Source organism: Capricornis sumatraensis, chromosome 2 (assembly GCF_032405125.1).
Source record: "Capricornis sumatraensis isolate serow.1 chromosome 2, serow.2, whole genome shotgun sequence".
Taxonomy (NCBI): domain Eukaryota; kingdom Metazoa; phylum Chordata; class Mammalia; order Artiodactyla; family Bovidae; genus Capricornis; species Capricornis sumatraensis.
The window spans coordinates 44,364,180-44,389,947 of NC_091070.1; the positions used below are offsets into that span (position 1 = coordinate 44,364,180).

General features: G+C 40.1%; 1 protein-coding gene across 4 annotated transcripts in view; it reads right to left on the reverse strand.

The window, feature by feature from the left end:
* Positions 1-25,768, reverse strand: part of LOC138072805 (RNA polymerase-associated protein LEO1) — a 32,344-nt gene that overhangs the window by 1,616 nt on the left and 4,960 nt on the right. Inside the window, exons 2-13 of one of the 4 annotated variants that reach the window (XM_068963994.1) lie at positions 21,348-22,109; positions 19,330-19,434; positions 16,700-16,794; positions 15,555-15,700; positions 14,714-14,798; positions 10,932-11,026; positions 10,248-10,382; positions 8,916-9,051; positions 7,535-7,721; positions 4,743-4,840; positions 4,528-4,532; positions 2,705-2,714 (exon numbers count right to left, since the gene is read on the reverse strand). In XM_068963994.1, coding sequence (XP_068820095.1) covers positions 2,705-2,714; positions 4,528-4,532; positions 4,743-4,840; positions 7,535-7,721; positions 8,916-9,051; positions 10,248-10,382; positions 10,932-11,026; positions 14,714-14,798; positions 15,555-15,700; positions 16,700-16,794; positions 19,330-19,434; positions 21,348-22,109 — 1,859 coding nt within the window. Of the gene's footprint in view, positions 1-2,704; positions 2,715-4,527; positions 4,533-4,737; positions 4,841-7,534; positions 7,722-8,915; positions 9,052-10,247; positions 10,383-10,931; positions 11,027-14,713; positions 14,799-15,554; positions 15,701-16,699; positions 16,795-19,329; positions 19,435-21,347; positions 22,110-25,768 lie in introns of all 4 variants that reach the window. The other 3 variants (XM_068963993.1, XM_068963995.1, XM_068963996.1) reach the window with 3 other exon arrangements.

A 25,768-nucleotide genomic window follows, 5' to 3' on the forward strand; every position in this document is an offset into this window, starting at 1 on the left:
GTTTGTGGCAACCTTGCCCAAGTAAACTTCAGTGTGTATGGTCTCTTCAGCTCTAAAAATTTTTAATGGGTTTTGGTGAATAAGGAACAGCTTTCTAAAAAGTGGGAGCAACTGTCCTGAAGGGTCCTAGATAATGCCCAGCAGCTAGGAGGGCAGGAGCCAGGTCAAACCTCTCCCAAAGAGGTCTAACCAGCACCAGTTCTAATCCTCTGTCTGGGGTAAGACGCTCCAGAATTCAGCTCTGAAAACCCTTCCAGGACTGGCAGCTACAGAGAAGCACAGTGAAGTCCAGCAAAGGCATGCAGGCCTGCTACTCTCAGGATTTAGAAAGTTAGTGGCACCCTTCAGATCTCATTTTCAGAAATTAGGAGTGTGGGATTCTGCCTCAAACTTAGCTGGAATAAACCCCTGTGCCATGTAAATACAACACATGACAAAAATATATTAGATGAACACAAAGCTTCCTAATATAATCATGAATTAGTTCCTGCATGCTTCAGTCATGTCCAGCTCTCTGCAACCCTATGGACTGTAGCCTGCCAGGCTCCTCTGTCCATGGGATTCTCCACGCAAGAATACCAGAGTAGGTTGCCGTGCCCTCCTCCAGAGGATCTTCTCGACCCAAGGATCGAACCCAAGCCTCTTATGTCTCCTGAACTGGCAGGTGGGTTCTTTACCACTAGCATCACCTGGGAAGCCTCATAGTCATGAATGCAGGTCCCTAAAGACAAAGGAACAGGCAACCCACAATTATACAGGAACTGTCTTCTAACAATTTATTTTTCAGGTTGATTGTAAAACTCACATTATAAATAGCTGTCAGAGTTTACATAACCCAAAATATACCTAAGAATATATACCAATTAGGGTATCTTAAAGTACAAGAAACCAACACCTAGAGAGCCAAGGCTTCCAGGGAAACATACTCTGAACCTCGGCCTTGAGAAAGCCTCAGCCTGGAGGGGCAGCTGGAGCTACAGCTGTTCCAAGTTGCTGATGGTTCCATAAAAACAGGGGCTTCTAACAGAAAAGGCAAAGCTGCCAAGGGGGGAATGCAGGTTCTATGAGGCAGAACTGGGGGAGGAGAGAGACACAGAGAGGAAGCAGACCACCAGCACCACATTCTGGGCAGTCTCAGCAGGTCGCCTCTTTTACTCAAGAAAGCTGCGGCCTGGACATGCCACCCTTTCTCCCCATTGTCTGCATGTTCCTTTCCATGGGATCTTTCCCTTTTCCAGTTTCTTCTACTACTACCAACCTTTCACTTTGGGAGTAATTTAGGTTTTCTAAGATTTTCTCTGCTTACAAAAGTAAGGGAGGATAAAAAGCTCTGTTTTTTCTTTTCTGTAACTTAGTCCCTCCTGGGGAAGGGAAATGAGCATTCACTGTGATACCTACGTTCACATCTTTTATTAACTAGAATACAACTTTATAAGGCAGACAGCATAAGTCCCATAGAACAGGTGAGGAAACAGACTTGGAAATGTGAGATGCCTTGCTCAAGCCAATGTAAGAGGTAGAGGGCAGCCCCAAGATTCAGCAATCCAGAGCCCTGTCCTCCCCCACATCAAGGAATGCTCTCGAGACAGTGGGCATTTTCTGGTGCGGGGACGTAAGGTTTGAAAACTGGCTTAATCTCAGAGGAATACCTAGATTCATGGCGTGTGGGTGGGGCTTAGAGTGCAAATAAGGAGAGAGGCCTGGAGCAGGTTCCCCTCCCGCCCTCCCCCCGCCCCCACCCTGCTATCCCACTGTAACCCATTCCAGGACTTGAACTGGGGTAGTGAGGAGGTTGGGAGGTCCAGGCAAAAGCGAAGTCTCTGTTGTCAGGAAAGGGGAAGCGGAAGGGGGACTAGAGGGGAGGTGGTTGGCGACAGGAAGATTTAACAGCAAGTATTCAGGTGAGGGAGGTAGAGGGCAGGCAGCTCCCGTAACAGACAGCTAGGAGGCATTCGCAAGAGAAATTTTTAAGTCACACAGTTACAGGTTTGTAATTGCCCGGCCTCGAAGAAGGCTATCGGATGGATCACAGCTAGAAACTTCATTTCTGAAAATTCTAGGAATAAACAGAAGTCCCATGACACTTTTCAATTTTCACTCAGTTTCTGCTTGCCAATAAATAAAACAGCATCTGCTTAGATAACAATTGCTGTTTGCCAATAGTTTAACACACTGTAAATGCATCATTAAGACAATATGTTGCAGAATAATTTAACAATTTTGTCTATTTATCTTCCATAGCATACCACTTCCAAGGAAGATTGGGAAATACTAAATATTGTGATTAACAAACAATAACACAAGGACAAAATTCCGTTTCACACGAGAAAAGAGCTCATGCAAGTTCACAGTTCATAGAAGGCCAAAATGATCAAAGTACATTAAAATCATGAATAACAGGAACACAACAATGTTTCCACAATATGGCAGAACAGTCCTTTGAATAACCCTCTCACTGAAAATAACAATGATGAAAAACTATAAACAAACCCAAGTGATGGCAAGAAAATAAAGTATACTCACAAGCCAAAAATTAAGCAAAACCAAGAACCCACAGAGACGAGCAGAGCACTAAAGCAGGCTTTCTCCTTGAAGACAGTTACCAAACTGCATGAGCTACAAGCTTTGCTTCTATGCCTTGCAGGGTGCTGAGGACAGGACACAAAGGCCAAGTGCAGCAGGTTAACAACAGACCCCGGAGGACTGGATCTTTACTGTTCAGGTGAACTAGCGATAAGCCCAGGCCCCTTTCTCTGAGGCAGGGGTCAGCAAATCATTCTGGTAAAGGGCCTGAGGCCAAATGTCTTGGGCTTTACAAGACATATGGTTTCTGTTGCAACTAATCAACTCTATCACCACAGAAGGAGCACATCCAGAGACAATACATAAATGATTAACTATGGGTAGATTCTGAAAAAAGTTTATTTGAAAAAAAAAACAGGTGGCAGTCTATATTAGTCAGCAGGATATAGTTTGCCAACCCATTTCAAATGCCTGCAAGGGTAATTTCCAATCTCTAACATTTGAACTAATTAAGAGGGGATTAAGAAAAAATTTAAACATTTCTAGGAAAGTTCATAACAAGTCAGAACCCATACTTCCAATAAAGCTAAAATGATCTGTTCCAAGAATATAATTTAAAGTAGTCCCAAGGTACCCGGCAGAAGCAAATATATATCATCTTCAGAGGAAGCCATCAATCTAGGCTATAAAAATGTCCACTGATCTGAGTAAATCAATCATTTAATCACAGAACACATGGAGAAATAAGTCATCATGAAACAGCTATCAGAAATAATCAGAAGTAAAACCACATATGTAAAGGCTTCAGAATTTTCAGATATAAAAGACCATACCGGTAGGTTTAAAATACTTAAAGACATAAAGGAGAAACTGAAAAATATGAATTAGGAGCAGGATTTTTTTAAATGACCAATTTGAAAAACTAAACCTCTAGAGATTAAAAAAACTGAAACGATTAAAAATTGAGTAAAAGAGATCAACAGTGTATTAGACAGCTAAAGAAAGAAACAGTGAACTAGAAGAAGCTGTCCACGAATGCAAAGCTAAACAGACATGGAAAATGTGAAGGGCAGCTTGAGAGTCACGGGGGATAAAGTGAGAAGGAGTAACATGCACCTAATCAGAGTTCCATGAACAAAGGAAAAAGCATGGTGGGAAGTAATATCTGAAGAATTAATGGCTGAGAAATTTTCAGAACTAATGAAAGATATCAATCTATAAATTCAGAAAGTCTAACAGATCCCAATCAGAGAAATTAAAAGAAATTCAAAGTAGGATACCGCAGAACAGTTCAAGAACACCAAAAATAACAATAATCTATAAAGACTTAAATATAAGTAGGTCCCGGGTATGTAATGCACAGCACAGTGACTGCAGTTAATAATACTCTATTGTACAACTTAAAGTTGCTAAGACCATGGATTTTAAAAGTTCTCATCACAAGAAAAAAATATAGATAACTATTGTGGTGATGGATGTTAACTAGACTTACTGTGGTAATCACTTTGCAATATATACATGTATCAATCAAATCATTATGTTATACACCTGAATATAATGTTATATAAAGTTACATGTCATATCATGTATCAAGTTACATATATCTTGAAAAAAAGACTTAAAAATTTCTCAGTATCTGAACTCTCATAATTTGAAAAGGATAGTTAAAAATATAAGTTAAAATTCCTTTGAAATTTTATTATTTCAGTAACACATGGAAATTTATTTTACTGAATTACTCAATACTATTTCAAATACTACTTCGTCTACATAAAAAGAAAACAGATTTTTCTACCATAAGAATTATTTCTGTAATTTTAAAAACATATTGAAAAATTTTTAAAAAGAGCAAAAGAAAGAAGAGAGACACACACTGTCTACCCACACTAAACGATTTCTGTAACAGTTCTCCAGGAAAGCCTGACTATCTCAGGGCATGTCTTCTCCCAGGCCTCTCCATCCACCTGGCATGCCCGTCCCGGCTGGTGTGCCCTGTGCTAGCACTCTTCCTTCAGCGCACCAAGAGGCCTCTCTCTCTAAGCAGAGGTATTAGACGCTCTTCTGGGCCACTCCCAGCCCGTTTCTGGATTTATCTCACTGAGCTTCAGTGAAGGGTGTAGACCTATGTCTGTGCTCCTAGGCTGTGAGCTCCTCCTCATTCCAGGCATTAACATGTGGGTACAGGGTAAACCTCTACAACTGAATAAATTTGGTTTTACCTCATCACTGGTGAGTTTCTTCGCTTTGAGTAACCTTTGAGCCTTATCTTCTTCTGATCCCTCATCACTGTCTGAAGAATAGATTCTAGCTCGTTCCTCTGAAAGCAGAGAGTAAGATTTGTGAGTGACTTTCAAAGATAATCCACTCCTGGATCTGTCTTCTGATGTATATCTTCAGTTCCTTCTGTATACTGTTTATAGAGAAGCAAATAATTAAGACCTTTTCAAATTTCAGATTTCCCTGGTGGTACAGTGAATAAGAGTCCACCTGCCGATGTAGGGGATACAGATCCAATCCCTGGTCCAGGAGAAATTCCACATGCCACAACTAAGCCCATGCGCCGTAAGTACTGAAGCCTGCGCTTCTAGAGCCCATGCTCCACAGCAAGAGAAGCCGCCGCAGTGCATCTGCGCACCACGACAGAGCAGCCCCTGCTGGCTGCAACTAGAGAAAGCCTGCGTGCGACAGCCAAAAATAAAAAAACAAACACTTTAAAATTTACAGATAAATGCAAATGGAGATCTGTTGAAACAAAGTACTTGTCCTCTCAAATACGAGACTAATTTTAAAAAAAATTTTTTAAGGTTTGTGTGCAAGATGATTAAAGAGACAGACATCACTATTCTTCCAAAATAGCTTTAGTCATTCTTTCATAGAGGTAACAGTTAACTCAAGCTTTGGAAATAAAACAGGAGGTGGTCTCCAGGGCCTGTAAGACCAACTATTGCCAGGCAGCCATTTCAAAGGGAGATGGAGACGAATAAGTCTGTGCTGATGCCCGAGCTCAAGTGAAGTATGGGTGAAATAAGAACAGTTGGTATTAGACCAACCTGCTCACTTCATAGCCCAAAGCCCTCCCTTTCTCCTTACTCCCTGCCTACCTGACTACTGGACAGAACTGACTGTTAATAAACTTGCCTGTTAGGACTGTAATCACTGGGGAACTGAATATTATAGAACTCTCTCCTAAAGACATCCTCAATTTTTTGTTTTTATTTCATTTATATGGCATGTATTTCTACAATTAATCTTTTCTGTGGGAAATTAGCACTAACGAAAAAATAAAAGGTCTTATACTGTAGTCCCAAAATAAGTAATAGGCAGGTAAGAAGAGTGTAAAAAGTCCACTAAAACAAATGCAGTTGCTGTTTAAAAAAAAAAAAGAGAAAGGCATCTCATGGGATGGTCAGAGAAAGAGAAATTTCTTAAAATTTATCATTCTAACAGAGCAAAACCATTAACATGGTGACCCGAGGTTTTGTACAGTGATTTCCAAAGCTCTATTAAAGCTCATCTGGAGAAGATTAGAGCCTCATTTTACTGAAGGGGAATGTGGTATATTCAGACGTGGAGTCACTCCTAAAGCTGATGAGTGCTAAGTACAATGATGACAGTTTTGTGTGACGTTTATTTAGTACTTGTTATATGCCAGGCCCTGGATACAGTATTTAATATGCAGTATGTCAATCAATTTTCAAAACAACCTCATGGCATAAATACTTACTAACAAGCAGCTTTTTTCTTGATAAGGTAACAGAAAAAAGAGGTAACTTCCCAAAAGTCATCCAGCTAAAAAGTGGCAGGGCTAAGATCAGAGCAGGCAGAGTCAGGGTGTCCAGCCTGGCCTTCCACCTTCGGGTTCAGTTTACTTTTCAGCACAACATCTCACTTGCTGGCTGTGGGGAAACCGCTGGAGGCAGTACTGTGGCCAAGACAGATGCCTCGGAAGTCAGGCCGCCTGAGTCTCGAAGTCTTTGTGTACCAGCTGTGTCTTTGCACAAGCCACTCAACCTCTCAAAAGTCTCAGTTTCCTCAATAAGGGTGAGACAAAAATGGGCCCTGAGGCATTATACTAAGTGAAATAAGTCACAGAGGGAAAGACAACCACCATATGATCTTACTTATGGGGATGTGAAAAAAAACGGAAAACAAAGAACCAAGCTCATAGGTACAGAAGCCAAATTAGCGGCTGCCTGAGGTGTGGTGTGGAGGGTGGAGGCAAAGGGAGTCAAATGGTACAAATGCCAGTTATAAGATAAATAAATCCTGGAGATATAATGTACAGCATGGTGACTAAAGTTAATAATAATGCACTGCATATTTTAAAGTTGCTGAGAGCAGATATTAAAAGTTCCCATCACAAGAAAAAGAATTCTACAACTGTCTTTGGTGGCAGAAGTTATTAACTAGACTTATTATAGTGATCATTTCACAATACATACAAATACCGAATCATTAGACTGTAACCCTGAAACTAATGCAATTAGTTTAGTATTCAATTAAAAAATTTTTTTAAAAGAACAAGACAATAATAGTAACTGGGTCATAACATTGTTATAAGGACCAAACAGGATCCATGTTTTCTGCCTGGAACTCAGTATGTGCTGAATGACCATTATAAATTACTGGTACTTGTGAAAGAAAAGAATACACAATGGAGAAGTTTGAAAGAAAACACATGTATTCTCTGAAAAACTGAACTTCCTGATTTCCAATTAGTAATTTTAAAAGTTGAGAAAAGTTCCAAGATACACAGTTGGCAGACTTTCAAATCAGGGAGCAGAAGCTCAAGAGACGAGTCAAAAGTTAAAGTACAAGCAGCTTCTACTCTTTTAGGCTGACCCAAAAGAATTTCACAATGACTAGCTCTTGAGACCTTGAAACATCTCACTCATTAACACTGATTCCTTAAAAATAAAATGCCCAATGACTCGGCATTCACAGTATACTGAATGCAAAGATGAATTCCACGACCCTGAAATGACGAAATTTCATTTCTGCTCAAACTCACCTCGAATGCCCCCTTTGTATCGGTTTTTAATGGCAGCCAAGCTGATGGACTCCTCGCCTTCCTCCTCCTCATCGTATCGATCAGGTTCTAGGTAACTGGCACTCAGTCCTCGCTGGTGCTGTTTCTCTCTCATGCGGCGCTGCTGAGACTCCCTACGAATAGAAGCCCTCAAACGTTCTTCTTCTTTCTGTAAAGAAGCAAATTAGTGAACTTTAAAAAAGATGAACTCACTTAATGCCCACTTGAAACTACTTCACTCTAAAGAACATGAAAATGCCTTGCCCGGGATAACACCAGCTCCTATGTCCTCAGGGTGAGTTCTCTCCATTTCTCACCTTTTACCACACACGGTCATCATTGTGTTCAGTTCTAAGGCGTGAGGACACCACAGGGTGGACAGGCAGGAGGCTCCCTCACACCAACCGCCCCATCACAACTGGCACAGGCACAGCCTTGGGAGCTGCAGCGTCCCCTCTGCTGCCAGGAACAGTCCAGAGGGCACGACCAGCCTGAGGAGCCTCGTCCATGCCCAGCGGATGCCTGAGGGAGGCAGGTTCTCTTCACCCTGAGACACACCTGACTTGCCCAGGCTCCACCAGATTACCATGGCAGCCAGATATTCCTGCCTGGGGCCGTCAACCCAGGGCACTCCCCACAACTAACAGCAGGATGAGGGGCTGCTGGTGGAGAGGGGCTCTGAGCCCCAAAATAGACCCTTCATTCTCTTCTATCTGCCTGGCTTCCACACCTTGGGGTTCACCAGGCAGGGCCAGGCTATGAGAGGTCAGGGATGTTCTGGCATTCTCTTGATTCCTTGTTTAATTGCTTTATTACTGCATATAACTCTAATCCTGTAAAAATCACTGTCAACAGAACAGGGATTAAAAACAATCTAGCGGATTCCTTGTGCATTTCCACAGAAGTTGGGGAAGTGAAGAGGGCCTGGGAATCTCTCAACGTGGTCCTGGAGTCTGCAGGTCCTTCAGCCCCACTACCTTCAGTGAAAAACGGAGGAAACTTCTGGTCTTTTTATATTCTATCTAGACTAATTCTTGAGCATTTCCACTGATTTTTGACATGGATGCCAGATCAGCCACGGATGACTTAATTTAATCATCCTTGAAATTATCTGTGCAGGTTCAGATTCTTTTAGTCAACAGGTTGCTCTCAGGACTTGCTGGGAGAGAAACCAAGCCAGGGTCTGTTTTAGGACCCTCACCACATCACACTTATTTGCCAAATGTTTAGGAAATGGAAACCAGCTCCCTGTTCATTCCAGCTGGAAGGAGGAAAGGAGGGTCAATAAGAGATGATGAACAATATTTTGGGAAATGCTTTTCTTAATATATCAAAATTCTAGGATAAAGTTCAGCCAACATACCTTGATCATCTCTGTGCGCTGGCACTCAGGATCACGACCAGCCATTGGTAAGATTCTAATCTTCTGTGTCTTTGAGCATCTATCTGCAAGTGACAGTGTCATCTTTCTATGTGTGGCACTGTCTGTAGAGTGAGGTCTGCAGGAAATAAACAAAAATACCTCACTATTTACCAAATGCATTTGTGAGCCAGCCATACCAATATCAGAGGAGGCCAGTGAGCATTTCCCATTCTCAAGAAAAAATAGGCAGAGACACAAAACAATATAGTAGATGGGGATTCTAACCTTTCCTCATTCTGCAGCTTACTAAACCATTCTGACCTCCACAAGTGAAGTAAAAGATGGAAAGCTTGAGTAAAAAAGGCTTACACAGCATGATCACCCTCTAAAAGCAGTAAATTGATGGGCTCATGCAGCATTCATTAAAAAATAAGAATTAAAAGAGAAAGAAAGAAAACAAAAAGAAAAAACAAAAACCAAGAAGCATTCACTGAATACTGAGTGCGAAGCACTGTACTCTTGTGTTTTATTTATTACATGACTTCACTGTCATAGCTCCTCTATGAGATAATTATTACATTTTATATATTAGGAAACTGAGGCAAGGAAAAACTGAGAAAAGTTGCACAAGGTCATGCATGTGGACGTGAGACTCAGATACAGATCTGTTTGATTCCAAAGCCTATAATCTTGACCATTACAATTTTGAAAATGTAACTCATAACCAAGAATACTGTGCCATCTCTAAAGGTAAGCATTATCCAAGGAGGATGATCTGCTTAGACTCAAGTAAAGAAGAACATGAACATTTCACTGTACTGCCTGTCCTGTCTCGAGAAGGGGAATGCGCTTGCCAGCTGACCCAAGTGTGCAGGGCTGCTTGAAGAGGTAATAGATGCAGGGGCCTAAAGAACAGATGACCTTGGCCTTCATACCCACCAACTCACTGCCTTTCCTCTGATCGCATGCCCACTAAGAACCTCTAACTATCAGTCTCACAGGTAAATTTTACTAAAAAGGAAGATACAATGCCCAGTTAGTACTCTTAGGCCTCCTGGCAGCTATAGTAATCTCTAGAATTAATACATTGTCGTTCTGGTTTACATACCAGTCTCCTGGAGCGCTGGTTAGCATGACCTGGCTCCCTGCGAAGCAGCAGCTTTCAGAGCACTTGACAAAAGAGCCTTTGAACCTTCAGAGCTGAGAACCAGATCTTGTCTTTGGGGAACTATACCGTGAGGTTATGCCAATCAGGAGTCAGGCACTTTGAACAACCCCTGTATTTCACTGCTTTTACTGTTTAACAAATAGTACGTTGATGAGAGTAATTACCTGAATGTGAGTTTGGTTTTAAAGACGGCTTGTCCCTGTAGACCGGTACCTTGTCTTATAAAAAGGTGGTTGTGATCGCCCTGCAGTGGAGCCTTGTAAACATCAAACACCTCATTGCCTAAGTGCAGGGACATGCTGAAAAGAAGGAACACTTCACATGTTAGTCAGAAAGCTTTCACTCTCTCATTTTACTTCACTTCGAATGTGATTCAATGGCTGTTTTCTCTCCTAACACAGAATTCAGAAGCAAGAGAAGAATAAAAAGGCATGATGTGAAAAAAGACTTACATAGCAGTACAGAACGCTGTGTGTTTATGTTTAGGAAGCAAAACATGCTGTGACATTCACTCAGCCCCTACCACCTTCCCAGTGAAGGCCAGCTTTACTAAAGCGTCAACTTCTAGGGAGTAGTACGCAATGGGCAGGGGAGCTGGTCTAATTTTCCTGACTATGGTGATATAGCCAGAGGATGATCACATTTCCAGCCTACTTTTAACAAGTCTCCCACCAGCCTGTATGACCCTCAACTGCTTACTTATTTCTGAGGTTTCTATACAATGCCAGAGGCTAAATAACAGAAATCCTTTAAAAAGAGGTATACCCCAAATAAGGCCTTATTCCAAAACATCATCCTTCCCAGCCACATTCTGTATGTTTCCACACTCTTCAGGCATCTGTGCTCACCTCCCATCGGACCACTTGACTATTCGAGCATTGCTTTCTTTAATTTCATTTCCTTCTTCATCCCGGCGTATCCTCCACCTTATGGTATTTTCTACCTGTTTTAAAAACACAAGCGCCTTAGAACACTGTCATTTTTGCGTCTTCTCGCCACAAGAGATACATAATCACAGAATAAGCATGGACAGATAGTGACAGAAAAGAGGACACTGAAACCTTGTTTTAATCACCTAGAGACATTAGATAAAATAACAATAGGAAGGAAAATATGCCTATGTGAATTTCTACTCCCAGTGCTGGAACTACAGAGAGCTCAGTGCCAGACCATCTGAGCAGGTGCTAAATCTGTAGTAACCTCCAGAAGTTATAAGACACAGGAAGAGCTGGCAGGACAAGAAATAAGGTTTGAAGCTATATGAAATAGCAATTTAGGACTGAGACTCCTATATAAAGCAGAACTAAAAACCCAATAAATGTGGGACTAAAAAACTCTGCCTACTGGCTTAGAAAGATAAGGAAACCCCCACATATAGGTAAGGAAAAAACAGCACCTTATGAAAATAAAAACCCCAAGTTTGAGCAGGTTTAGAGTCTAACTTGATGGGGAGGGGGAATATCAGGCAGATTTGCAAAATATTCAAAGGCTTCCTAAAATGAAAACCACTGTTACTGAAATTAGAAATTCAATGGGACTTCCAGGAAACTACAGCACACTAAATGCATGTAGTTTATCCATGCCACATCCTGGAAACGCACTAAAACGACACTAAAGAACTGAAAAAGGATACACTCGCGAGGAGAAACAGAATGTGAACCAAGACGGCATCAAAGAAAAGCCAGCATTCTGAAAACCAACAGACGGAAGCCCAAGCATCCCCCTGCCTCTGCCCCTACCATCTACCTAACAGCAGCCACTCCCACTCCCAGCGAGATTTTCTGGATCTCCTCTGTCAACTAACTGCCTTTACAACTGTGTCCTAATGATTTCTTTCCAGTTTCCCCCTGTCCTTCTTTATTCCTCACTAAATAAACAACTATGAGGCTGCCTGATTAAGAATGCAATATCTCAGTTGGTAAAGAATCCACCTGCAATGCAGGAGGTCCCAGTTCAACTCCTGGGTGGGCAAGATCCACTGGAGAAGGGATAGGCTACCCACTCCAGTATTCTTGGGCTTCCCTTGTGGCTCAGCTGATAAAGAATCCACCTGCAATGCAGGAGACCTGGGTTCGATCCCTGGGTTGGGAAGATCCCCTGGAGAAGAGGAAGGCTACCCCAGGATTCTGGCCTAGAGAATTCCATAGACTATATAGTTCATGGGGTCATAAAGAGTCGGACATGACTGAGCGACTTTCACTTTCAAAATTAAATATGATGTCATATCTGAGATTTGTTTCCAAACAGTCTGGGTAAGATAGGGTGAGGAATACAGATGAAATAAGATGTCCAACCTGACAACCACTGAAGTGAATGATGGGTACGTGAGAGTTTACTTTACTGTTCTTGCTATTTCTGTTTATGTTTTAAATTTTTCTTAATAAAATAAGGTAAACAAAATGATCTCTCATTATCCCTGCCTTCCCCCTCAAATAAAATAGGTTTGTTGTTGTTGTTGTTCCGTTGCTAAGTTGTCTGACTCTTTGCAGCCCCATGGACTGTAGTACACCAAGCTCCTCTGTTCATGGGGCTCTCTAGGCAAGAACACTGGAGTGGGTTGCCATTTCCTTCTCCAGGGGATCTTCCCAAAGCAGGGATCGAACCCAGGTCTCCTGCACTAGCAGGCAGGCTCTATACCACTGAGCCACCAGAGAAGCCCTATAAAACAGGTGGAGTGAGTGAGTGAAAAGTGGCTCAGCCGTGTCTGACTCTTTGCGACCCCATGGACTATACAGTCCATGGAATTCTCCAGGCCAGAGTACTGGAGTGGGTAGCCATTCCCCTCTCCAGGGGATCTTCCCAACCTAGGGATCAAACAGAGGTCTCCCACATTGCAGGCAGGCTTTCTACCAGCTGAGCCACAAGGGAAGCATAAAACAGGTTAGCCACATACAAATATGAAAACACATGGGCCATTATTAACTGTGAAGCCACTTTGAAAACGCTTCCTATTATATAAGGTGATTCAAATAATAACGATGCTATGATAGAATACTCTGCCAGGTCTTACCCTATTGGGATGAAAGACACATTAAAGTACTTCTAAAGACACAGAACGTCAAGAGAGGTACATAAACTGTACCTGGTTCTTTGTTCATTAAAGAATTAATCACACCACCAACTGACTCTTTAAGAATGGTAGGCCTTGTCTCAAAGCATCATTCAAAAAAGCCAAGGATCCAAGGTTATTTTCCATCACCCATCAAAGTTTTAAAAAACAATAGCCTGCTATACACTGACATTTTGTAGTCTACACACCAAGGTTTCAGAGTAAAACATTTATTTCTAGACATTAATGCTGATTAATTAGAGTCTGGTATTATGTGATCTTAAAACATAGATACATTGACACTTGTCCATGTACCATGATAGAAGATAAGGGGAAAATGTAAAAATCAGTAAAAAGTAAGTAAATAAGGAACTATCACATTAATTTATATAAATGATGAGAAATAAAAGCAACAGAGTACCTCCAGAGGTACTAAAACAGTCATGAAAAATTAACAGTGCTAACCTTAAATCAGTAGATATACACATGTTCCAAGGGAAACATTAAGAGATAATCTAACATGGAGACAAAGGAGGGGAAGTAAGAAAAAGGGCAAAAAAAAAAAAAGCCTAAGTACTATATATTAATGCTGTGACCTTGACCAAGTTAACGGTGCCTGTTTATCTCCATTTTCTCATCTGATTTACATTTCCATTAAGTGGGAGGAGTAATGAAATTTCACTGAAAAGCTTTGGAAGCTCATGCATTTTAGAGAAACCATCTTATATCAAGGTTCTTTAGGTACTTATGGATCCATTAAACTTGAAAAGATGGAATTATTCTAAAAGTTCAGCCCCTGAATTCTAAGAAGGCTGGACTCTCACTTCTTAATATTTTAATACCATGTACAATATCTACTGGGAAAAAAAAAGTATTTACAGGAAATCTTCAGATTTAAGAATTTAAAATGCATAGCACCAGTTTCGGTATCATGAGTTCAACTGTTTCTTGTTACTGTGCTACAACTCAGCTCTAAACCATCTACTTAAACCTACATCCTCCTTGATTAAAGGAAGATTAGAGGCCCTCCTTGGACAGAGTAACCAGACAGTACAAGATCTCAAAGAGAAGCATTAATAGGAATTTAGCACAATAAAAATCTTTCCTAATAGTGAACATGAACAATTGGAAAAATACAAAGACAGCCATGTGGTGAAGTGTTAGGTACCAGTAATAAATTCTTCTTTTGTATATGATTTGTTCATCCATAGATCAAAGAGCCTGAAGATAATTTCCCCTCGCAGGAAGTTGCTAGAACTTAACCCACAACAAATATGGAGGGAGCTGTTCTAAATATAAACCACAGTACAACTTATTCTGAAGAAAGTAGCTAATAATTTTTTTAAAGCACCAAAAGATGTAATATAGCAAAAAAAAAAAAAAGTGATAAAAAAGTGACGCCTTTACAGAGAAAAAGCTATGCTATTTTCTTTCTAAAAACTATTCTGCAAAGATAGACAATTCATTTGTTGATGACACAGGAAACAGAAGATCATTTTCAAGAGCTTAAGTCTCAAGTTAGTATCCCCAGGTTTTACTTTATAAAAGAAAAAAAGAAAAGGGTAAAGCATAGAATGGTACCTTTAATTTTAACCTGGTTCGACCTTCTTCATCCAGCATTTCTTCATCTTCAAATTCATCTTCATAATACTGAGGATCAAATGGTCTACAAATTGTTTTTAAAATAAACTATTAGTCATATTTTGTAAGAAATATTCCTGCTATATAAAGCAACTTTAAAAAATCATAAAGCAACTTTAAAAAATCATAATAACTGAAAATCATAAGAGTCAAATATCTTCATGTTCAGCTATTAGGATGTCTTCAAATTACTGCACCTTCTTGAAATTTGGTATTAATACATACTGCTTGAAATAAAGAGCAAGCAAGGCGAAATATTCAAGTACTCTTAATTCTTAATGTAAGTCTCTGAACAAGTAGGCCACGTATACCCTAGCTTTCCACATTTTGCTTAGGAAAAAATTTTTAAATAGCACAAAGAGCTTGCTTGTCACTTAGTGAATGATATCCATCAGTGCTGTTTAACAGTCCAAACCATTAGTTTTTCTAGATCCACAATGGCTGCTATAGAGGACATCTGCAGTTTTCTAGCAAACTTCACTACTCTCAATTTCAGTTTTTTCAGGGCTTGATTAGTCAGAAACACCCAAGACTAGTGATACCTGTTAATTCATAAGAAAGTAACAGACTGCTAAAAACAATTACAAGCATTATAAATCTCCTTTATCAATAGTCCATACTTTTTCTATAAAAGGATATATTTGGTTTTTATTTTTTCAGAGATATATAACCAGTTTTCCATTTTGTGACTAGTCAATTCATACAAAGTAAAAAAAAAAAAAAAATCAACATTCTATATATTCCTATCCAACATTAAAAAACTATCAACTGATCCTCTTACCTGGGTTCTACGCTGAGAAAGTTGGGCAGCTTAACAAAATATAAGTCATTTCCTAAATCAGTGTTTACTTTGGGTATTTCTACTTCTATTCTGGTCTCAGGAATTGGCTCCTCCTCCTGTTGATCTTGAGGCAATCCATTTTCATCCTAGTAAAAGAGTCACAGAATTTTAGAGCTTGATGGGACTTTAGAGATGGTCCAGCTCCATTTCCACACTTTAATCGTTTAGGCAGATAAGAAGCATAATGAGACATGACTTCAGGGCTATTATCCATCCCTACCAACCAACCCCCCAAAACCCTCACGGAAAAACAAGATTGGTTTAGAAGCATCAAAGTAAGAAAACATCTCTTTTATGATAAATCTATCTTCCACATACTCACCAACAGAAATGTGAAATTAACAGACACTTGAATATGAAGTCACTTTATCAATTAAAATTAGAGAAAATTATCAACAAAACACACTTGTTGACATGAACGAGAAAAACGTTCAAATAAACGTTATTCAATTCACAGGTCCATGCAGTCTAGTCTCTTAAGGTGTGGGCCCACCTCACCCTGGGCAGTTCTTTCTATCTTCTTTCCCTCAGTGACATCTTGCAAAAACTACAGTACAATATCCCAACTAGGAGACTGACCTGACCCAGGCGGATAGAGGACATTCCCATTACCACAAGGATTCACGCTGCCCTTTTACAGCCAATATCCACTTCCCTCTTGCCCTCATTCCGCTGCTGTAATTTCCATTAATCTTGTCTCCATTTCTATAATTCTGTCATTTCAAGACTGTTATAGGAGTGGATTTATACAGTCTTAACCTTTTGGGACTGGCTGTTTCTCACTCAACATAATTCCCTGGAACCTTATCCAACTTGCTGCATATATCAGTAAATTTCATATATCAGTAAACTTTATCCAAGTTGCTGCATATATAAATCCTTTTTATTGCTGAGTAGTATTCCACAGAAGGACGTTTCAAAACAGTTCTTTCTAATCCTCCTTATAACCAGGAGTTCTCTACATAAATGAGGAAGTCACTTGTTCACTGTATTTCCATACTGCAATTCAGTTACCAACTTCCTCTTCCTGGCATAAAAGAGACACTTAGTTCTCTCTTCCAGTTCTCACTGGTAATTTTACTTACAACAGGCTGTCCTGGAGTGGGTGGTTTATCTTCCCCATCACTCCCTGAAGATATATCATCTGCACCTCCGAAGAGATCCATGGTTCCACTATTATCTTCAATGCAAGAGGAAAAAGGCACAGTGTTTAATACCTGTAACAATGAGTCTTCAAAGCTATCACTTCAACATATTCCTCAAGTTCCTAGACCCGGCACCTGGAAACCACCCAAACACAACTCTGAGCCTGGCACTCAGAGATCTAACCAGAGTGTCTGTGCAGAGGGAAGAGGGCAAATCCAGTGAAGGGCAAAGTGTACAGGAGGCACCCCTTTCCTCCGTTCCTTACCGTTTTCCCACTTTCCTTTATCCCTCAGGAGCCCAAATATCCTCCTACCGTCCAGATACTCAAATTTGGGGCTTAAGCACACCACACAGGCCTATTCTCCACATCATCCTTCAAGTTTTAAAATTACAGGTCATGTCTACCCAGGCTCCCTTCCTCTCAGGAAGAACTTCACCCAAGTACCAGCAAAACAATAACATCAACTATAACCTGTAATAAGCCAAAGTTGGGTAGTAAAGGAGATGACAGAAAGATAGGAGGGTGGTCAACAGGTAGACTGCTTGAAACTGAGATTATAGAAGAGTTACAATTTTGGTAATGACATGGTCTAGGGTAAAATCATGAGAGTGAGTCACTAAGACAAGGTAAAGGACAGACCACAGAAAAAGAGAAGGAAACCTATTAAAATGGTCAAAATTCAGAACCCTGACAACATCAAATGCTGGCAAAACTGTGGCATAACAGGAACTCTCATTCACCAATTCAGGTAGGAATACAAAACGGCACACCCGCTTTGGAAGACAGTCTGGCAGTTTCTTACCAAACTAAACATATTCTTACCAGATGCCCCAGAAATTGTGCTCCTTGGTATTTACCCAAAGGATCTACACACTTATATCAACACAAAAACCTGCACACAAATGTCTACAGCTTTACTCATAATTGCCGAAATTTAGAAGCATCCAAGGTGTCTTTCAGTTCGTAAATGGATAAACTGATAGATCCAGACCATGGAATACAAGAATACCTTGGAGATACCTCAGGTTTGGTGCCAGACTATGTTCATGTGCCCACCTGATTATTTTCTTCTTAGGTTTTATCACCCCTAACATGCTATATATTTCATTTACTTACTGTGTTATCTCTACCCTACCCTGACCCCAACAGAATGTGGGTTCTCCAGGGAGACGTCTTTGATTATTGCCACATTCCGAGTGCACAGAATAGTACTAGTACAAAGCAGATTCTCAATAAATGTGAACAAAATAAAGTAATTAATATATCTGATTCTCACAACACTATAAGGTGATAGCATCATCTCTCTCTTACGGATCAGAAACTGAAATTTAGTAAGTAATTAATTTGACCAAAATCATACAGTTGGAATGTAGAACCACAAAGATTCTAACTTGGGTTATCTGATTCCAAAGTCCATGTACATAACCAGGAATTATAGACCCAAAGATCTTTAAGTAAATCCCAGGGCTTGTTATTCTGTCCAGCTGTCTCCTTTTCTCTCTAGGTGATCTGCTAAATATTTGCTTTAGTTATACTGTTACTTGTGATAATTTATATAAGCTATTTAACATTAATGCCTAACTATCATTCAGCACAATAATGGCTGTGCAAATTAAATTATCAAAATTATGTTATTGTACCTTTTATACTAACATCTTTATTGTATAGCAATTTGCCATTTGAAATGTAGTCATACATAAACAGGTAGATCTTGTGTGTGTGTATGTGTGAGTCGCTCAGTTGTATCTGATTCTTTGCGACCCCACGGACTGTAGCCATCCAGGCTTCTCTATCCATGGAATTCTCCAGGCAAGAATACTGGAGTGGATTGCCATTCCCTTCTCCAGAAGAACTTCCCAACCCAGGGATCGAACCCTGGTCTCCTGCATCACAGGCAGATTCTTTATCGTCTGCACTTCAGGGAACCCCCTCAAAGTCACTCAGTCATGTTTGACTCTTTGTGACCCCACGGACTGTAGCCACCAGGCTCTTCTGTCCATGGAATTCTCCAGGCTATTCTACTGGAGTGGGTTGCCATTCCCTTCTCCAGGGGATCTTCCCAACCCAGGGATCAAAACCAGGTCTCCCGCATTGCAGGCAGATTCTTTACCAGCTAAGCCACCAGGGAAGTCCAGGTAGATCTTCTCTCCTTACAAAAAACCTACCTTATCTAACACTGGGTTTTTATGAACTCTTCATCGAAAATAGCTTGAGGAAACAGCTTCTTCATCTAATATTAACCTATTAAAAACCTAAGAACACGCTAACAAGCTGTCCTGGAACTGTCACTATTCAACCTGAAGAACAGGCAATGCCACTTCCTCCTCAACAGAGCCTCGGGCCCCTAATAGCAGACTCACTCAGACTACAAATGAAGCAGGTTCTTCAACTACTTAAGTGTGAGCAGTTTCTCATATCTGTACAACTTCCCTGGGTACACTAAAGGTATCCACACTCTTTTCTGTGAGTCCTGTAGTCGGGGGTAATGCCCAGGGTTGCAAATGTACCATAGTTAAACGCAGAGAGAGGAATGGAAATACAGATATATAAAGAAAGTAAGTAGAGTACCTTTTGGTACCTCAGTGTCACTCTCCGCTTCCGAATCAGATGCAATTGCATTCTTGCGTTTCATTCGTAAAACTTCATCCTCACTATCACTGCCTCTTGCAGATTCTGTAAGAGTAGAATCAGAAGTTCTGCATAATCATAGTCATACCATCACTTTGATTTTTTGTGTTTGAAAAGCAACACTGGAGATAAACAATCTATGGACCACCCATACAATGGAAAATTACTCAGTAATAACTAAGAATGAACTACCGATACAAGTAACGATTTGGATGAATCTCAAATGCATTACAGTAAGTGGAAGCAAAAAGGCGCCACTACCGTCTGATTTCATTTATAAGAGGACATTCTCAAAAAGACAAAACTGCAGTGACAGGACAGAGCAGGAGTTGTTAGGGGTCCCAGGTGGGGAAGTATCTGACTACAAAAGGGACAGTATGAGGGAGTTTTTTAGGGCTGAGAAAACCATTCTGTATCATGACTGTGGTGATGGTTACAAAAATCTATACATGCGTTAATGTTAAGAGAACTCTACACACACACACACAAATCAACTTACTATGGTTAATTTTGAAATAAAATTTTAAAAGGAACATTGGTTTTTGTATGCAGAAAAACTTGGGAGAATGAGAAAAGCAGTTCTGAAATTTTAAATTTATATACCATTCAATACAGAAGACAAAAGAAGTAAATATACTGTAATGGAAGACACAAATGTATCATTTCTGGATGGTACAACTGTTCACATAATTTTAACCTCAAACCCAACCCCTGTAGGACTAGTTAAGCAGGATGACCAGCGACAAGACTCCTATTCTTAGTTTTATGTTAGTCTGCTAGTATTTGGGAAGTAGTGCATAAGCCTTAATGATTCTGGGTATTCCCAGTACAAGTAACTCTACCCAGAATTAGTTATTGAATACTTACCGCAGTCTCATAGTCTATATAGACCTATATCCATCTCTGGAAACTTTTTGACCTCCTCTCCTAAATAATGTTAAAATGCGGTCTTGAAAGCTATCCTGAGGTATGTATTCCAGGGGAAAAGACCTCCCACTCCCCATACTGCAGCTCTCTAAGAAGACAGAACCAATATATAATTATAATCAATTACTTATAAAAATGAAGCAACCCAGATATTACTACAGGAAGACTTCCAACTTAATCAAAGTGACTTTTATATAACACAAAGAAATCAGATGGTTAACTTTTAATATTCTATATGAAGAACGTGTTAACTTCAAGAAAACAGTGTAAGTGGCTATTATGAAAAGGGATCCCAAAGCCAAAGTTCTGCTCTGTTTCCCGCCGTGTTCAGGGAATGAATGTTCTGATCCAAGCAAATCTCCCAGGATGGGGATGCATGTGCCAGGCTGTCATAACTCACTGAGATCAGCCAGCCTGTGTTGTCATTCTGGATATTATGCCCCTCAGGCAACCTCCTGACCTACAATTTGGTAACCAATGCAGATTTCCCCCCAAAAGATACAATGATAAGAGAAAAATAACTGATGCTCTTGAAACAATTTTGCAATTCAACTTTGATAACTTCCTGTGGTTAGTCTGAGTAAACTCCTTAGAGCCTGATTACCTCTGGAGGATGAAATTTTGGATCTCTAATAAACTGAACTGGAAACCGGGCATTTCAATGGCACTGGGGTTTTTCCCCCCAGGCACATCTGTTCTCATCTGGGGCAGGCTCTTCAGTTACCCACAAAAATGGAACTAATTCTATTCGGTATCTAGCTACTTTAGCACTATACACCTTGCTCTAAGGCTTTCCTGTTTAAATTTTTTTCTTCCTGATCTATCAATGAAATGGAAGGGGAATAGACAGAAATAATACACAGATTGGGAAAATGTTTACAAGTAAAATGTATAGAGTTAGAAAAGGTTGAAATAAAGGAACAGAAGAGAAAAACCAGAGTATTAAAGGTGGGACTGTAAGAAGAATCAATGAGCCCCCGCTGTCCCTCAATGCTTCTACTAAACCACCTTGGTTCTCATAAGCATATTACCTGACTTATGGTCCTGTTCCTCTTCATCATCTGAATGCCTATGTTCTTCATCCGAGGGCTGTGGCCTTTCATCATCAGAATTTTGCATTTTCTCTTCATCAGATATCTGTGGCCGCTCTTCATCATCTGAGTTCTGTTTCTCATCATCATTATCAGAAGCTGCTGGCCGTTCATCATCAGAATTAGCCTTCTCTTCCTCAGACAGCTGTTGTCGCTCATCCTCTGAAAGCTGGGGCCTCTCCTCATCATCTGTGTTCTGCATTTTTTCATCATCATCAGAATTCTGCAGTTTATCTTCATCAGACCCTTGTGCCCTCTCCTCATCATCAGAATTTTGTATCTTCTCATCATCTGACTGATCGCTTTTATCTTCCCTGCCCCATTTTTCATCATCTGAGTGTGCTTTTTCAGAACCTTCTGCTTCCGAGTGATGACTTCCACCATCTGATCTATGACCCTCATCCTCATCATCATTGTCATTTCGGGTTTCTGATCCACTGTGCTGATCTACATCTGAGGGATCGTTGTCTTCATGGTCAGAGTGCTCAGAAGCTTCTGATCTATTGTCTGATCCTTCAGAGTGATTATCACTCCCACTATGATGAGAGGCTCCCTCATCCTCACTGTCATCTCCAAACAGTTCCTTATTACTTGGTTTTCCTGCGTCATCTCTTTCATCTTGATCGCTTTCACTCCCAGAGGCGTTACTGCCAGAAGCAACATTCTCTTGATCAGAATCCGAGCCTGATCCAGAGTCAGAATCTATGGGATCATATAAACGCAGAGTGATGTAAGCAAAAAAAAAAAAAAGCAGAATAAGGAACAATAAAAGTCCATCCCAACATAAAAGCAAGGAAAAAACTTCTTAAAAGCTGTTAGAATCTGTCTTCTCAGACTCTGGACACTAAAAGTTGCAACCACCAGGGGAATGTTTAATGAGACAGAAAAAAAAAAGCTGAATCTCAGTAAAAAAACAGAACTTAGGGATCTTCTAACATACTCTGGTCCCTACCCCCACCCCACACTGCCCGCGACCTACCCCTTGGTCAACACTGCCTTGAAGATAATATAATACCCTGAATTTCTGGCGCATGTGCCACTAACGGAGGGAGCAGACAGCACCTCATTCGCAAAGAATCATGGTTGTTAGTTCTGATCTGTCTGGTGGATCACTGAAGGGACTGGCTCAAAGGACTTGACTTTATCTCACCTAACTTGGAACTCTCTTGTTGCTAAGGTGGCTACTCAAAACATCTTACAGGTAGATGTATTAGTTGTGTCTGCTTGAGACAGTGAATAACAGGGCAAACAATAAACTAAAAAGCTTGGTTGAAAAGGCTGAGGAATGACATAATATGGGGAGTAAGGACTTTAAAAGGATAATAAAACTTCTAGAGGAAAACAGAGGCAGAACACTCTCTCACATAAATCACAGCAAGAGCTCTTTTAATCCATCTCCCAGAATAATGGAAATAAAAACAAAAATAAACAATGGGACCTATTTAAACTCCAAAGCTTTTGTATAGCAAAGGAAACAATAAGCAAAATGAAAAGACAACCCACAGATTGGAAGAAAACATTTACAAATGATATGACCAATAAGGGATTAGTCTCCAAAATTTACAAACAGCTTATGACACTTAGCAGCATCAAAACAAATAACCCACTCGAAAAATGGACCGAAGACCCAAATAGACACTTCTCCAAAGAGGACATACAGATGGCCAACAAGCACATGAAAAGATGTGCACATCACTAATCACTGAGTGAGTGAGTGAGTGAGTGAAGTCGCTCAGTCGTGTCTGACTCTTTGTGACCCCATGGACTGTAGCTGACCAGGCTTCTCTGTCCATCGGATTTTCCAGGCAAGGGTACTGGAGTGGGTTGCCACTTTCTTCTCCAGGAGGTCTTCCCGATCCAGGGATTGAACCCGGGTCTCCTGCATTGTGGGCAGATGCTTTTACCATCTGAGCCACCAAGGAAGATTCTCTGACAATTATTAGAGAAATGCAAATCAAAACTACAATGTGCTACCACCTCACACAGGTCAGAATGGTTATCATTAAAAAATCCATAAACAACAAACACTGGAGAGGGTGGAGAGAGAAGGGAAGCCTCCAACACTGTTGGTGGGAATGTAAATTGGTCCAACCACTATGGAGGACCTATGGAGGTTCCTTATAAAACTAAAAATAGAGCTACCATATGAGCCTGCAATCCCACTCCTGGGCATATGCCCAGAGGAAAACATGATCTGAAAGGATACATGCACCCCAATGTCCACTGCAGCACCGTTCACAATAGTAAAGACAAGGAAGCAACCTAAATGTCCATCAACAGAGGAATGGATTAAGACGTAGTACATATATACAATGGAATATTACTCAGCCATTAAAAATTAGTGAAATAAGGCCATTTGCAGCAATACGGATGGACCTAGAGAGTGTTATACTGAGTGAAATAAGTCAGACAGAGGAGGAGAAACATCGTATAACACCCCTTTTATGTGGAATCTAAAAAGGAATGATACAAATGAACTTACTTACAAAACAGAAAGAGACTCATAGACTTAGAAAACAAACTTATAGTTCCTGGGGGGAAGGGATAGTTAGGACTTTGGAAAGATCATGTACACGTTGCAATATTCAAAATGGATAACCAACAAAGACCTACTGTATAGCACATGGAACTCTGCTCAACTTTATTTGGCAGCCTGGATGAGAGAGGGTTTGGGGGAGAATGGATACATGTATATGTATGGCTGAGTCCCTTCACTGTTCTCCTAAAACAAACACAACATTGTTAATGGGCTATATCCTAATACAAAATCAAAAGTTTGTCATAGAGAAAAAAAAAAACCGCCCACAATAAATGAAACAAACAAACAAATAAAACCCTCCCATACATTCTTAGCAATCTGGAAAGCCATGCACTTTCCCAGGGCTGTGCACATGCTCAAGAAAGAACCAAGAGGGCCCTACAACCTCACTTCTGGTTGACCTTCAGGCTCCACGAAAGCAAGAAATGAAAGCAAAGACAGGGCATAAGCTACTTGGAAGAGTGCTGAAAGCATGCCCTAACACACAGAGAGACAACCTGTGAAGTCTGGAAGTTCTTCTGTGATTGCTGTTGTTTCTTTTTCTACATATAGGGAACCTCTGTCCAATCACTAGCTGACCACTAAGCTAATGGAGCAGAAACTTTAGTGGTCACATACAACAATTGCAGACTTTACAAAATTAGTTCAAAAGAGTCAACAATAATTACTACAACAAATAGCAACAATAGCATCAAATAGCAACAATAATTACTACAACAAATAGCAACAATAAACGCTGGGTGGGGAAGGAATGTGCTGTCCTGAGTTGCTGCAATATAATTTCAAAATGTCCAATTATCAACAAAAACTGCAAAGAAACAATGAAGTATGGCCCATACATGTGAAAGAAAGGTTACAATTTTTCCCTAAAGAAGCCCAGACAATGAAAATGATATCTTATCAAATACAGAATATCAATAAAAAGACAGATATTATTTTTCAAAAAACTGAACAGAAAATCTGGAGTTGAAAAGTATAACTGAAATGAAAAATTCATTAAAGAGGTAAACAACAGATGTGAGTGAGGAGAAGAAAGAATCGGGAAACTTTTAAGACACATAATTGAGATTATCCAGTCTGGTGAACAAAAAGAGAAAAGAATGAAGAAAATGAAGAGTCTAAAATACTTGTAAGAAAACAGCAAGTGTACCAATCTATGTATAATGGGGGTTCCAGAAGAAGAGAAAAAAAGAGAAAAGGAAAGGAAATACATTTGAAGACGTAGCAGCCAAAAACTTCCCAAATTTGATGAAAGACATGAGCATACACATCGAAGCTGTTTAACAAATACCGAGAATAAAGTTGAAGAGACAGCACCCAAGCGCATCATTATCGAACTGCCTAAGACAAAGAAAAATCCTAAAGGCAGCAAAAAAGAAACAACTCATCCCATACAAAGAGATCATTGATAAGGATAACAGCTGATTTCTCATCAGAAACCATAAAAACCAGGAGACAATAGGATGAAATATTAAAAGTGCTGAAACAGTCAATCAAGAACTCTATATTCAGCAAAACTATTCTTCAAAAATAAAGGAATTATAAACAACAACAAAAGATAAACTGGACTTCCTCAAAATGAAAAGCTTTTGTGCAAGAAAGGACATTATCAAGAAAGTAAAAAAACCTATAGAATGGGAGAAAATATCTGCAAACCATATATCTGACACATATGTAATGAAAACAGTGAGAGACCTTATTTTCTTGGGCTCCAAAATCACTGCAGATGATGAATGTACCATGGAATTAAAAGACACTTGCTCCCTGGAAGAAAAGCTATGACACATCTAGACAGCTTATTAAAAAAGCAGAAACAATACTT